This window comes from Choloepus didactylus, chromosome 11 (genome assembly GCF_015220235.1).
Source record: "Choloepus didactylus isolate mChoDid1 chromosome 11, mChoDid1.pri, whole genome shotgun sequence".
NCBI classification, from domain to species: Eukaryota; Metazoa; Chordata; class Mammalia; order Pilosa; family Megalonychidae; genus Choloepus; species Choloepus didactylus.
Genome location: NC_051317.1, coordinates 70,910,016 through 70,924,498, shown reverse-complemented (window position 1 = coordinate 70,924,498; position 14,483 = coordinate 70,910,016). Strand labels below are relative to the sequence as shown.

At 35.5% G+C, this 14,483-nt stretch overlaps 2 protein-coding genes across 2 annotated transcripts in view; one reads left to right on the top strand and one right to left on the bottom strand.

The window, feature by feature from the left end:
- The first annotated feature begins 2,473 nt into the window (after nucleotides 1-2,473).
- On the top strand, nucleotides 2,474-9,780 carry LOC119506176 (selenoprotein P). Its single transcript, XM_037799145.1, has 5 exons — nucleotides 2,474-2,631; nucleotides 5,006-5,221; nucleotides 5,878-6,090; nucleotides 7,732-7,849; nucleotides 8,294-9,780. The coding sequence occupies exons 2-5, from the start codon at nucleotides 5,019-5,021 to the stop codon at nucleotides 8,855-8,857; spliced, it is 1,098 nt and encodes a 365-aa protein (XP_037655073.1). The 5' UTR covers nucleotides 2,474-2,631; nucleotides 5,006-5,018; the 3' UTR covers nucleotides 8,858-9,780.
- A 34-nt stretch (nucleotides 9,781-9,814) lies between these two features.
- The window catches only part of CCDC152 (coiled-coil domain containing 152), an 86,352-nt gene continuing 81,683 nt past the window's right edge, over nucleotides 9,815-14,483 (bottom strand). The window contains exons 8-9 of the mRNA XM_037799146.1: nucleotides 10,595-10,681; nucleotides 9,815-10,017 (exon numbers count right to left, since the gene is read on the bottom strand). Of these exons, the coding sequence (XP_037655074.1) occupies nucleotides 9,895-10,017; nucleotides 10,595-10,681 (210 nt within the window). The 3' untranslated portion in view covers nucleotides 9,815-9,894. The remainder of the gene's footprint in view (nucleotides 10,018-10,594; nucleotides 10,682-14,483) is intronic.

Here is a 14,483-nt window from a genome sequence, read left to right as displayed (position 1 = left end):
ATCCGTGTCATATTATCACCTGGCATAGCTAATAAACTGATTTATACTATGACAGGTCATGGTCCTTCTTTCATTTCAGTATATTTTGGACTCAGATATTCTCAGAACCCTATTCTCCATAGAAGTCAACTAGTACCCATAAAAAGGTGAGAATGCTTATCAAAAACATAGATTAGAATAATACATAAATGTCCTGGGGACAAATGATATGGGTATGGAAGAATGAAGTAGAAAAATGAAAGAAAGGTTTTTGTCTCTGGGGTTGGAAATAGTAAAAGATGAGATCATTGGGATAAAGTTCAACTTGATGGAAAATAGTCAATTAGTTACTCTCAGTTGCCTTAACATTTGATTGTGTGGTGGTGGCTGGAGCAACCTGTCAGGAGATTTTAATCATTTGTAAAAATTTGAAACAAAATAACTGACTAGACAGTGCTGTGGTCAGGTTGCTAGGTGCTCTGAAGGTAGGTGTAAAACCTAAGGTAAAGTGCCTGCTGAATTTGCTTTGAGAGTGTGCCAACCCAAACATGCTGGCCCTATCTCCAGGCTGGGGTAAATGCTCATTTTTTCATTTCCAAGGTTCAACAGAACCTTCTGATTACCACGATCCTAGTCGGCCTGTCTATACCATTAGATATTTTTCTTTATATATCTATGTATATATAAATATATATAATTTTTTTTCTAACACTTACTTAGGTTTGTGGTGCTACTCTGTAGGTTACATGCCTTTAAACAACCATTTACGAACATGCTTACCTTCAATGCATCACTGCCCATTAGATTTTAAGTTCCTTGAGAACAAGGGATTCAGAGCTTTTTTCAAAGCTCTATATCCACAAAACTTAGCATTATGCCTAGCTAAGAATCTGATAGATGTTTGTTGGATTTAACTGAAAATTCTGCTTTCTTGACAATGCTGACTGGTCCCAGCTGCCTGGCACAGGAGAGGATGATAAGAATGGATTCCCTACAGTGATCACAAACTCTCCATTATCTCCTCTTTGTTACCTGGAATTTTGGCCTGAACACACATAATCCTAGGTGATTTCCTTTGGAGCCAGCTGTATACTTGGAGGGAATACTTTTGGGGCAGGAGACTGCTGCTAAGAGCCACAAATAAAGGAATGAGGTGATAGTGAAATATTCAGTTTCCTGATACATACAGATACAATATGACTAAATTTGTCAAAGAGATGAGCTACATGAGGGAAGTATTTATTTTATGCAAAGATTTTCCATGAGATTTTTTTAAAGAAGTGAATATCTTCTATATATGTGCATTTTTTTCTGGGGAGAAATTAAGGATTTAAAGTAGATTCTCAAAGGAGTCTAGGACTCAAAAAGCTAAAACCTGCTGCTTAGTGCAATTAAACCGAATTTAGCTTTCAAAGTGTCAAGCTCCTACTTTGATATTAAGTTTCTTTATGAGATGGATGACATAAGAACCTCTTTATATTTCCTGCATCTTGTACCATAGCACCCAGCATATAGCAACCAATAAGGGTTTGTTCGGATAAAATGCAAGGTATTTTCAAGTATGCAAAGCATACCTGAAAACAATCTCTAACCAGGAATGACATCTTTTAACATTGCTCCTTACCTCACCTACCATGGCTGTGTAAGGGTTAGTGGAAAGAATGTACTCCTTTCTGAAATAGGAATTTTAAATTTTATTTTGAAATTTCCATACCTTTATTTATGTCCAACTACAACTGCTACTAACTTTTATTTGTATGATACCTATATTTGTAAAGATAATTTGATTTTTTTAATATAATGTTTTTGTTAGAGAAGTTGTAGGATTACAGAAAAATCATGAAGAAAATAGTTCCATAACTCCCCACCCCCATTAACACTTTGCATTAATGTAGTACTTTTTACAGTAGATTTTTACACAATTTTGTGAGACGCACAGGCCTTCCAATGAGTTACTTCAGAGATAATAAAAACGAGGCTGGTTTCGCTTAGATAGGAGGGTCTGTTTTTTAATTTCCTTTCTTTAAATGAGAAAGAAAAGAGTAGAGGTCCTGTGAGATCCCATACAATTTCAAGTTTTAAATATACCCAAGTAAATCCAAACAGGTCTGTAACAGTAGGAGACAGGAATGATTTGAAACAGCAGGTGACTTTTCTAACAAAGCTTGTATACTGTGAGTTAGGCTAGGGCCCCCCCCACCACAAAGCAAAAGGAAAGGTCTGTTGTTTCTTTTGTTTTTTAAAGCAGCAATAACTCGCTGGCTCAGCATATGTCTTCCCCTGTTATAGCTTGGAAAAGAACATGACTCTGAGCCCTCTTTACCTCCCTCCCCCGACTGTACCATTAAATCTTAGAAACTGGGGTGAGGAAAAAGGATAGAGAAAAGTCATTAATTGCCAAGCACCCCCCCCCTCCTCCCCGCCTCCATTATGCATGGCACCACTTGTTCTTTTCTTTTCAGTTAACTTGATAATAATAGTCAGTTCAGGGGTTTGTTCTGCTTTCAAGGTCACTGCAGCAGAGAGCCCTGAACTTTCAACTACAGCTGAGGGTGAGATAAACAACAGGACTATAAATACCAGAGTTTCCCAGTGGCTTTGTGCAGCTGCGGAGCGGAAGAGAAAGGAAGCAGAGACTTTGGAAGGGGTTGTGTAAGTAGGAACTTATTTTTTCCAATACTTATTCTTTGAGTTTGGTAAACATTTGGTCTTTGAGTCTGATAAAATGACTTCCTCCTGTTGAATAGACTTTTTTAAAAAGGAAGGTGAAGGAAATAATAATAAAGAGAACAAAAAGTCTGAAATTGGGTGTGGTGGGTGAAGTTTCACAGGGGCATCTCTGATAGTACTTGCTGATTTCTAGACCTGCCTTTTGCACAGTTTAGGATGAAGATGGGAGCGGGGGACCCTGGAGAAACCTAACAATTTTGCTCTACAAAAGATTGTGATGTTATATAATCGTTATTACGTGGTCAGACTTAATTATTTCCCACTGTAATACAGAGTGAGCACTGTAAGGGGAAAAACAGCCTCATGGATTTGAAGAGCAGAGACTGAAAAGCCCATTCTACCGTGCTGTAAGAATGTCCAGAGATACTGTGAGCAGTTTCAAAAGGAAAAAAAAAGAGCGGGTTTGTTCCACAATGCAGAAAAGGTCATCTTTAAAAGAGTCACAACTTATATCAAAATCAGGCAAGGTTTTGCAGTTTAAGTGGTGAGTGGGTGATTTTCGGTGGATGAGGAAAGAATCTCAAATGCCTGTCTGAAGTTCAGGGGAAGAGGATGGAGACAGCTGCTGAATTTCCTGACTTTTAATGGGGTATCTGAAACAAGTCTAAGTCTGTATGTGGCCAACAAATATAGGTTTTGTGATTGAAAAGTAGTGAGATTATTTAAGTTTACAACTAATCTTCCCAACTGTTATTGGATCAGCTTCCAGTAAAACAATTTTGTTATCTTCATTATTTTTATATAACTGCCTAACAACTATAATTATAGTCAAAAGTTTATTATGTAATTTTCTAGATAAGTCCTGATGTTCAGATGTAGCCTCTTTTTAAAAAATATTAGAATTAAAAAAATATTAGAATAAATAATTCAGAGGGCCTTAAGTCCTTTAATTTATTTCTCTCCCTCCCCTTGCCCCCTCTTTAGCTGGGCTTCTAACAAGATAGGCTATATTTTGAGGTGTTAAATAACATGAGAGATAATCAGGGTTTAAAAAGTTCTATTGATATCTACCAGTACCTTAGAGCCTAGACCAATCTTATTTTTTTTATTAAATTCATTTTTTTGGGATATATTCACATACCATGCTGTCACCAATCTTATTTTAATGTTTCTACTTCCCTCTTAATTCTGGGCTCACATTAGGTAACTTAGTCCAAACAAAAGCTTTTGCTTTTTCATGCCAGAGCAGAGTCTGAAAAACATACTAACTTCCTAGTTCTGGCGTTTTGTTCAGATCTCTCTCTATAGACTCAGAAAAATGAGCCAGACTTAGGTGTGGGGATCTTTTGTTCTTTGTTCACCTCTAATGAGTGTATTCCTTTTTTCACTGCCTCTCTACAAAAATTCACCATTTTATTTCTACCTCTGTGCTTAGAGCCCTATTCTGGGGATATTTCTGGTCAGGAGCTAACATTTTAACTTCCCCACTCAGGAGGCATCTTTTGACCCCAGAATGTGCAGTTTCATCACAGGATTTCCTGAAAGTATATAGACTATTTGAGTGTAGATTTCAATGAGTTTTAAATGGTAAAAGGACAGTGATTTGTAATATTTCTCTACTGTCAATTTTTCCCCACTTACTCCATATTTATCCTGGGTGTGTAGTAAAATTATCACAGGAAGTTTTACATCTGAAGAGAGTCAAATCCTTTAAAGTTAATATAGAGCTAGACTTTGAGGAATAAGAGCAAGAGGAGCCATACACAAGAGATTTACAAAAGTAGAAAGGTTGAACCTGGAAAGTTCAGGGCCCTGCATGAGCCACATTCATGCTGGTGTACTGTCCTCACTACCACCTCCTTTCTGGGTTTTCTTTCTATGCTCACTCTTAATTCGTTATTGTGCAGAATCCCCTATTTATCCTTTCCTTTCTTGGATTGGTAGAGCACAGAAAGAAGCAGTCAGAACTTAGTGTGTCTCAAATCTAAGTCAGATTGTGTTTACAAAATATTACATGGTTATAGAAAGCACACTTTTCAGTATTTTTCTAAACTTTTGTCTTCTCTTAGAGAATTAGTGGGTTGCTTGGTAAGGCAAACTTTCATAGCAGGGCTTTTTAAAAATATCTTGCTAAGACAGATACTTAAGAGGTGCTTTGACAAGTCCCCTGTCTCTGATTGATACCTTCCCTTCTACGGGAAGATGTAGTACATGGCAACCTAATGTGCCCAACAACATGGAGACAGAATCCATGGGCTAGGTATTTATAGGATGTAGAATTATACCTGCTGGATTTATAGAAATCCATTGTGATAATGTATCTGTGAAGATGACAGAAAGGTGTTTTCTTTTACAGGACAACCCCAGCAATGTGGAAAAGCCTAGGGCTTGCCCTGGCTCTCTGTCTCCTCCCCTGGGGAGGAACAGAGAGCCAGGAGCAAAGTCCCTTTTGTAAGCGTCCCCCAGCCTGGACCATAAGGGGCCAAGATCCAATGCTGAACTCCAATGGTTCAGTGACTGTGGTTGCTCTTCTTCAAGCCAGCTGATACCTTTGCATTCTGCAGGCTTCTAGGTAAGATAGTCTTTCTGTGGTCTAGGTTTTTCACAGGAGGAGGCTAATAAGTGAACAAATAAATATACGTAAATAAAAAGGGAAAAGATGCATTCATTAAATCACATTTTGGGAAAAGCTATACATGTTTGCATAGAACATGTTAGAAGAAAGATTAGAAGGATATACACCAAAATGTTTACAGTCGTTTTCTTGCGGTTATAGAACTTTTTCTTCTTTTTGGGAACCTATAGTTTATAATTTTATGCTAAATATGTAGTGCTGTGCTAGAGTAGGATGAACACTAGACTTCCCATCAGGAGTCTTGGATCATTTAACAACTATATATATAATAGGACAAATATATAACAAAAATGTTTGTTAAGTTATTCATCAAATATTTATAAGCTAGAATTCTCTGTATCTGTCAGTGAGATAAAATATACAATTCATAGGATTAATTTGAGGACTAAATAAGTATAGTGTAAGTGTTTAATAACTTAAAAAAATGAAAGTTTCAGGGTCTTTTACAACAATACAAAGATGTATGCATAAGTAAAAAATAGTAGGAAGAAGAGTTTCACATATAGGGAAAAATAGTGAAGAGGAAGAGAGTTGAAACAATGAAAAAATTAAATGAAATTATTCATTTCATATATTTTTCCCAAATATTTTAGATTGGAAGACCTGAGAGTAAAACTGGAGAAAGAAGGATATTCTAATATTTCCTATATTATTGTTAATCATCATGAAATCACTTCTCAATTAAAATACATACATCTTAAAAACAAGGTTTCAGAGCATATTTCAGTTTATCAGCAAAAAGAAAACGAAAGAGATGTCTGGGCTCTTTTAAACGGAAAGAAAGATGACTTCTTCATATATGATAGGTATGTATGCACATAGATACAGACACACACACACACACATTAAAAGATCCTTGCTTTGTATGTAATTAAATTGTAAATGATTTAAAATAAGACATTTATTTTTATTTTATTATCAAGTACTCAGATTCAAAGTGAATCCACTAAAGTGTTTGGTTTTAATATTTTAAAATTACTTTCTTGAAAATAAAGCATGCAAGAGTTCACCATTCCAATAGGGAAATATGGAAAATTGACTATACTTTTCCCAATAAATTGGTATCTGGTTAAATCAAAAGAAGGATCAATTTGTATATCACATACAATTCTAATTTACGTGTTTTGCAGATGAGTAACACAACCACACTAGGCCTGTCTGTAATCTAATTTGTAATAATAAGATTGCATACCTGACTTTCTGAACTATAAAGTGTGTGAATTATTTAGCCTTAATCTGCACCAATCTTCTTATCCCATGAACAAATAAAACATTCAAAGGTTAAGGGAAACAAAATGTATACATTCTCTTATTATAAACATTCTTAGTTGTTTTCTGTTAGCTCTTCAGGAATGGTGAACCAGACTGCTTAGGTCTTATACTAAACCATTTCTTTTAAATTTTAATTTAATATTTTTCCTTATTAGAAAGTTTTGAGTTTACCAAACAGTCATGAATAAAATACAGAATTCTCATACACCACCCTACCATGAATACCTTGCATTGGTCTGGAACATTTGTTACAATTCATGATAGCACATTTTAATAACTGTACTATTAATTAAAGTCCATGGTTTAATTTAGGGTCCACTGTTTTCGTCATGTAATTCCATGGATTTTAAAAAAATGTTATTCCTTTACCATATATACAATCTAACATTTCCCCTTTTAATCATATTCAGAAATATATTTCAGTGCTGTTAACTGTGTTCACAATATTGTGCTACCATCACCACCATCCATTACCAACACATTTCCATCATTTCAAATAATATTTTTTAATATTACATGCCATTCTTTAGGCCTCCAAGATTCTAATTTAGTTATTTGTAAAATATAACTCTTTGATATCCACAAAAAACTGCATGTACTGGGTAAATGTGGGCAAGAAGGACCTTTCAATCCCACCATTTCTGAGCATGCCCAAGTGTTTTAATTCCAGTTCCCAAGTTGTGCTGAAATCTTTGTTGTATCAGATATATTTCTGAGTAAATGGGCTAATGGCTAAGGCTTGGGGATCTTTTGTTATACTGTGATTTCTGCTTGTATGAAATTTGACTGTGCTGTGTTAGCAGTTATGAAAAGCTCATGTGACTTCCTGAGCCTAAATATTATAAGGCAGTGGTTTGGGCATTGGTAGAATTTATATGCCAATTACAAAACTGTAGTATAATGATGTACTATACATTTTTGATGTTATTTAGGGTTACAGACATACAATATTTCAAAAAGCTACTATTAGACTCCCTGTAGTCTTGCTATGACATTACCTGCTATGCAGTGCCAGGGAGGTCTTTTGTAGACCCCATCCAAAGAAATTTACTTAAGCTATGAAAGGGTCTTAGTTACAAAACAATTAAACCTAAATTATCCATTAGGGCTGTGCTTGAGTAGGATCAGGATACAGAAAATATTGTAAGACATTTATTTGTTCTTTTTTTTTCCAGATGTGGCCATCTTGTCTATCATTTTCGTTTGCCTTACTCCTTCCTAACTTTCCCATATGTAGAAGAAGGCATTAAGATCGCTTACTGTGAAAATAAATGTGGAAACTGCCCTCCTACGGTATTTTTCTCAATTATTTTTATGAGGAGAAAAGAGGAAATATTTAAGAGCCATCTAAGTTGGTGTTTCATGATCAATTATGTAATTCATTTCTGTTGGTGTACTAAAAATAAACCGTAACAATGATTACACCCTATTTTATCTATTTGCAAAACAGCAACATTAATTCATTTGAAAGATACTTTAAGATCCTTTGATTAAATGTAAACTTTGAACAAGAGACACTTTATAATTAGATGGGGAGGGGAACCAAACTTTAATAAAAACAGTCTAGAGGGTGAAACTGACATCACACTCTTTCTTATTAGTATGGGGGTGAGAAAAAATGACAGATACATTCTAACCAACTACTTGGAATTTCATATATGTTAGTGCTACAAGTCATTTTCCATGTATCCCTGCAAAATGTTTAAACTGGTTAAGTGATTCATAAATTTGTTCCAGGCTCTTAAAGATGAAGACGTCTGTGAAAATGTATCATTGGCCATTACGGAAAAAACAACCGAGGTTTCTCAGCCACATCCCCATCACAATCATCATCACAAGCATCCTGGGAACAGTCAGCTTCCAGAGAATCAGCAAACAGGAGCACCAGATGCTCCTCAGCAACCCCCTCCTCCAGGCCTTCATCACCATCATAAGCACCAGGGCCAGCAAAGAGAGGGTCACCCAGATAACTGCGATATGCCAGAGAGTGAGGGTTTACAACTTTCCCCTCATCAGAAAAAACTCTGACGAAAGAGATGTATAAATCAATTATTCTGCAAGGTGTCCAAAGATTCAGAGTTGGCTCCTAGGAGCTGTTGCTGACATTGTCGACATCTGGTATTTGAAAAAACAGGGTCTGCAATCACCTGCCAGTGTAAAGAAAACCTCCCATCTTTATGTAGCTGACAGGGGCTTTGGGCAGAGGAGAATGTCATTGAATCTTGACAGTGACGTTTGCCTCCAGCTGCCTGACAGATAAGTCAGCAGCTGCTCAAGCCCACAGAAGTCAGCACCAATTGAGAATGAAATAATAAGGCAGATATGTGAAAATGACCTGCAAACTAAATATTTAAAATAGGATATCTCCCCCTAAGCCAGTCTGGACACAAATTGTTTCCCTTGATTGTATAAGCTACCTAATTAATTGTGACCAAAAAGTAGAAATTGGATGTGTACAAACCTGGAGAAATCTACTATATTGGCTTCCAGATTTTAAAATTTATGTCATAGGAATTTTGACCCAAATTTTGACCCCCAAATTTAGTTGTTATGGGGCAAGTGAAAGGTGATTGCAGCATTTGGTTAATATGTCTTTCTTTTTCTTTTTCCAGCATTCTATTTGTATTAATGAGAACAGAAACATAAACTATGACCTAGGGGTTTCTGTTAGATAGTTAGCAATTTAGAATGGAGGAAGAACAACAAAGACGTATTTTCCATTTTTTTTCTTATCTCTCAAAACAATATTATCTCTATCTTTTTAATCCTGCCTTTTAAACTGATTAAATCTTTAAAGAAAGAAGTAGATTCAGAATTTTAAGATCCAGAAACACTTTACACATGAATATTTTGCTAAAAAAGCATATATGACTACATTTAAAATAATCATCTATCCTTTTTTCATATCTAAGACACATCTTGATTTTTAATATCACATATGAATAGAACCTTTGTATCTTGTTTACTTTATCTAGCATTGTATCATACTCTTCTAAAGTTTGAGAATGCTTGTTGTGAAAGATGTAAGGAAAAGAAAAAAGATTGTTGCCTAGCTTTAGGCTGCTTAGAAAGTATTTCCATAATAATGATGGTTCAATAGGTAAACCAAGCCCTATAAACCTGAACTCCTTTATGGTTAATACTATTAAGCAAGAATACAGTGCACAATTGGCTAAGATGTGGATTTCTTTATATAAACTCAATTAAAAAAGTTTAAAGCTGTATGTTTTGTTTCATTGTTGTTACTAATTTGGCAGTGTGTTATACTGGAAATAGAGGTGAAAATTTCAACTGCTTTTAAAGAAGTTAAACAGCAGCTAATAAATTTACCGCTGTTCTCAAAACCTTCTACGCTTAAGGTGAGAATCTTTGCCAAGACAGAGACGTTGCTCTAAATCATGAATGGTATTACGAAGAATTGCAATCTCCTTGTTTTTTTCTTCCTGAAGATGCTGAAGCTTCTAGAGGAAGCAGAAAAATTTTGTTATTGCAATTTAGAAGTAAGATTAAGTACAACGAAAACAACAAAAACTACAGTTCTGGTTTGAGGAGGTATTTAAAAAGACACCTTATTTTGAAAGATCTATGATTTCAGTTTTGGGGACTTAATGAGGTAAAATCAGTATAAGGATTTAAAAACACACATGAGCACCATTTCTTTTGGTTTGTTCCCCTTTCCCTATAAGTTTTGAAGTTATATAACAAGCATAAAAACGGAGGAGGAATTAAACAAAAGGAAATCTTCTGAGTGCCAAATTATTCCAGAATAGTAAATCAGCCCTAATTTAGAATATATTATGTAATTCCTTTAAAGGGTCCAAAGACTCTGATGATTTAATTTTCTACTCAGATGTCCTAGTTTAAATAGAAAGTGACTTTTTAAGATTATTCAAAATCTAATATCTTTCTGATCATGTGATATACTTTAAGAAACAACCATTAAATATATTGTTAGTAGATAATAGATACTTTTTATAGAAACACACTAAGAAATTTTGTTTTCTTAAGCAACAGTCATGGGAGAAAATCTCTACGTACCCTTCTGTAGATACTTTGTGGCAAAACAGTAGAATCTGGATATGATTTTGTAGATTTAGTTCGAACTCTTGCTAGTTTGGCATCAAACTGAATTAAAAAAAAAAAAGTTATTGAGAACATTCTAGTTAAACAATTAGACTTACTTTCTACAAATATAAGTATAATCTGTAATTTCCTTTGACATATAATTTGTAATGTAAATGTATTCTCTGTATAACAGATGATAGAAAAATAATTCTTTAAGAAACAATTTTAAGAAAGAGGAAAGAATACCCAAACAAGATTAACTCTGATTTGCTTATTTAACCTATTAATTTACTGAAACCTTGTTAGAATCAATTAGAATATAGTATCAAAAGATTCTGAGTACTTTTCTTTAAGTTCTATATTGCACAAGCAAGAGAGAGAGAGAGATTCATTTTCCACTCTGTGTGTCTATATACTCCATAAACTTCCATAAATATTTTTGAGATTCTGACATCTGATTTAAATTACCCGGGGACACTTTTTTTAAAAATTCAGTTTTATTGAGATATATTCACATACCATACAATCATCCATAGTGTACAATCAACTGTTCACAGTACCATCTTATAGTTGTGCATTCATCACTCCAATCTATTTTTTGAACATTTTCCTTACACCAGAAAGAATCAGAATCTGAATAAAAAATAAAAATAAAAAAAGAACACCCAGATCACCCCCTCCCCATCCCACCCTATTTTTCATTTAGGTTTTGTCCCCATTTTTCTACTCCTCCATCCATACACTGGATAAAGGGAGTGCGAGCCACAGGGTTTTCACAATCACACTGTCACCTCTTGTAAGTTACATCGTTATACAATTGTCTTTAAGAGTCAAGGCTATGGGTTAGAGTTTGGTAGTTTCAGGTATTTACTTCTAGCTATTCCAATATATTAAAACCTGAAAAGTGTTATCTATATAGTGCGTAAGAATGTCCACCAGAGTGACCTCTCGACTCCATTTGAAATCTCTCAGCCACTGAAGCTTTATTTCGTTTCATTTCACATCCCCCTTTTGGTCAAGAAGATGTTCTCAATCCCACGATGCTGGGTCCAGGTTCATCCCCAGGTGTCATTTCCTGCAATGCCAGGGAGATTTACACCCCTGGGAGTCAGGTCCCACCTAGCGGGGAGGGCAGTGAGATCACCCGCCAAGGTGGCTTAGCTAGAGAGAGAGGGCCACATCTGAGCAACAAAGAGGCACTCGGGGAGACTCTTAGGCACAATTATAAGCAGGTTTAGCTTCTCCTTGCAGCAACAAGCTTCACAGGGGCCACCCCCAAGACAGAGGGCTCAGCACATCAAGCCATCAGTCCTACCGGGGGACAAATTTTAAAAGATCAAGTGCCTGTGCACCTATGAGATTCAGAGCTAAGGCTGGGCATCATCTTTTTCTCAAGGTATTAGGTGATTCTATTTTGCAACCAGGACTGAGAATCTAGTTTAACTTAAAGATAGCTAAAAATACTTTCACGTTACCATGAGTGTACTTTTGTAAAGAAAATGTAGAATAAATAATAGTCATGGGAGAAAAACTGGATATGATTTTGTTGTTTTAGTTTGAACTCTTGCTGGCTTGGCATCAAACTGAATTTAAGGTTAAAAAATTGTCATAAGACATTCTTATAGGACTAATATTTTGCAAAACCTTTCATTATAATTCTTCCCTTCAGATTGACTTTAATAGTGTAGCCTCCCTGAGGACTAAGAATAAATTCTTTATGAGATTATATAATGACTTGAAAGAGAAATGGATAGTTATAATTAGGATAAATTACAGAAGAAGAAAGAGTTCTGTAAACCAATCAAATAACAGACATGGGCTAGATCAGTGCCAGCGCACAGATCACAAACAAAATGCAAACTCCCAACCGGTGGATTAGAAGTGATGGTAAATCTTGAAACCTGGCCTATTGTCTCTCAGTTGGCCACTCAGGCCTCTCTTTGGTTAGTGGGTACACTTGCCCAGAAGGAGGCAGCAGCAGGAGCAGCAGCGAAGAGCCTCTAAAATCAACATCAATCTTCTTTCTGCTCAATGATTACAGTCTTCAACATGGTACCCTACCAAGCACCTCAGGGAAACCAAAGCTTCAGGAAAATGAAAAGTAAGTGATCTTAACTAAGACTTGTGAATTCTTACAACATAAGGTAAAGTGGGAGTAGAAGGGCAGCAATTTGAAAAATGATGGAGATGATAGAATCTAGAAAAAAACTCAATTACTTTGTTAAAATATCTTCAAGATTCTGACATCTGGTTAAACAACCCACTGAAAAGACTTTAGAACAAAAGAATGGAAGCTCAACGTTTGAGGTGTATACACTGTTTTAACCCCAGTGGTTCAGTTTCAGACAAAAAAGGTGGGGGAGGGAGGTGTGGCCCGATAAATCTATCAGGAAACAAAAGGAATTTCAAACTAACTCAAGACATTTACTAGCATTTTTCAAAAATGGTGATGTGTAAACACTTTTTTCTCATATCCATACCTATCACAGTCTTCAGCTGCTTCAAAAGATCACCACAGTATCTTGCAATATCTCTGTCAACACTCAGCTACAAATGCAGCTTTTCTCCCCCTCTGTTTTCCATACTTTCTTAATCTCTTTATTATGTAGATTGACCTAGCCTCTGTCCAACAAGAAATAATCCTTTTTTGGGGGAAGGGAGAAAAGGGATAAAAATGAGCTGGCAATGGCAATATTATCTGCAGAGGTCTGGGATAAGAGGGAAAGTTTTAAACTCAACTACATCAATTAGTCCATACAGTTTTAGCTATTATTAATAGGATTTTACATATGCACTATTGTTTGTGATTTCTTTCTAAGATTTTAAAATGAAATATCTTCCCTGCTTCACAAAGTTAAGGATTAAGTTTACAATGTTACTGTTAATGAGGTTGTTTTTTTTTTTTTAATTTTTTTTCTGGCCAATTGTGAATATTTACTCAGCAAAATTGGATTTAAAAATCAGTCTTCGGTGCATGTACTTATAGGAGGACATTTGCTGTTATTTACCAAGAACTGATGAAAGAATAGTCTTTTTGATGAATGCTATAGATTTGCACGCTACCAATCATGAAGACAGTTCTACAGAGAAGTCTTCTTGTCACAATGATCCCATGTAACTAAATATTTAAAAGAAAAATCTGACATTTTACTAAAGCAAGATAAGATTCTCTTATTTGTAGTACATCAGTGTATAATGCCATCTGTTCTTTTACTTAGACCCATTTCTTTTTCTTACTTCATTTAATCATTTTGTTGTAGACACATACGGTGCTGCAGTTATAGAAGTGTCGCTTAGTAACCAAAGTAAAATGGCACTTTCCTTTTTCTCCCACTTTCTGCCATGATTTATAGCTAAACAAAACATGTTCTAATCACATTATTAGATGATTCTCAGAGGCCAAAAATTAGATTTTGCCTTAGCTGAAATCACCAGCCATTACCAAGCACATACATTCTGGCCCATCTCTGTTCAATAGAAAGAGTAACCAAAACCAGATGCTAACACCCCCAGGACAAACTGAGCACAGTCTTGATCCAAACCCTGAGTATGCTGTGGTGTAGTCCTGCCTGCATTTGCTCTTAAGAACAAACACTCTTCCCTTCCCTCACACAGGTTTCCTTTTCATATCTATGTGCTGTAGTACTTTTCAGTTTTGCTCTCAAGTCTTTATTCTTTATTCCTTCACTTTATGGTCACTTCTCCAGACCTAGTGGCTAGTAACCACTAGTTACATGTGGCTAATGAACACTAGAAATGTTGATTTTAGAGGCTATGGTGGTTTGGAACTGTATGTGCCTAGAAAATCATGTTCTTAAAGCTAATCCATTCCAGTGGGTGTAAACCTATTTTAAGTAGGACC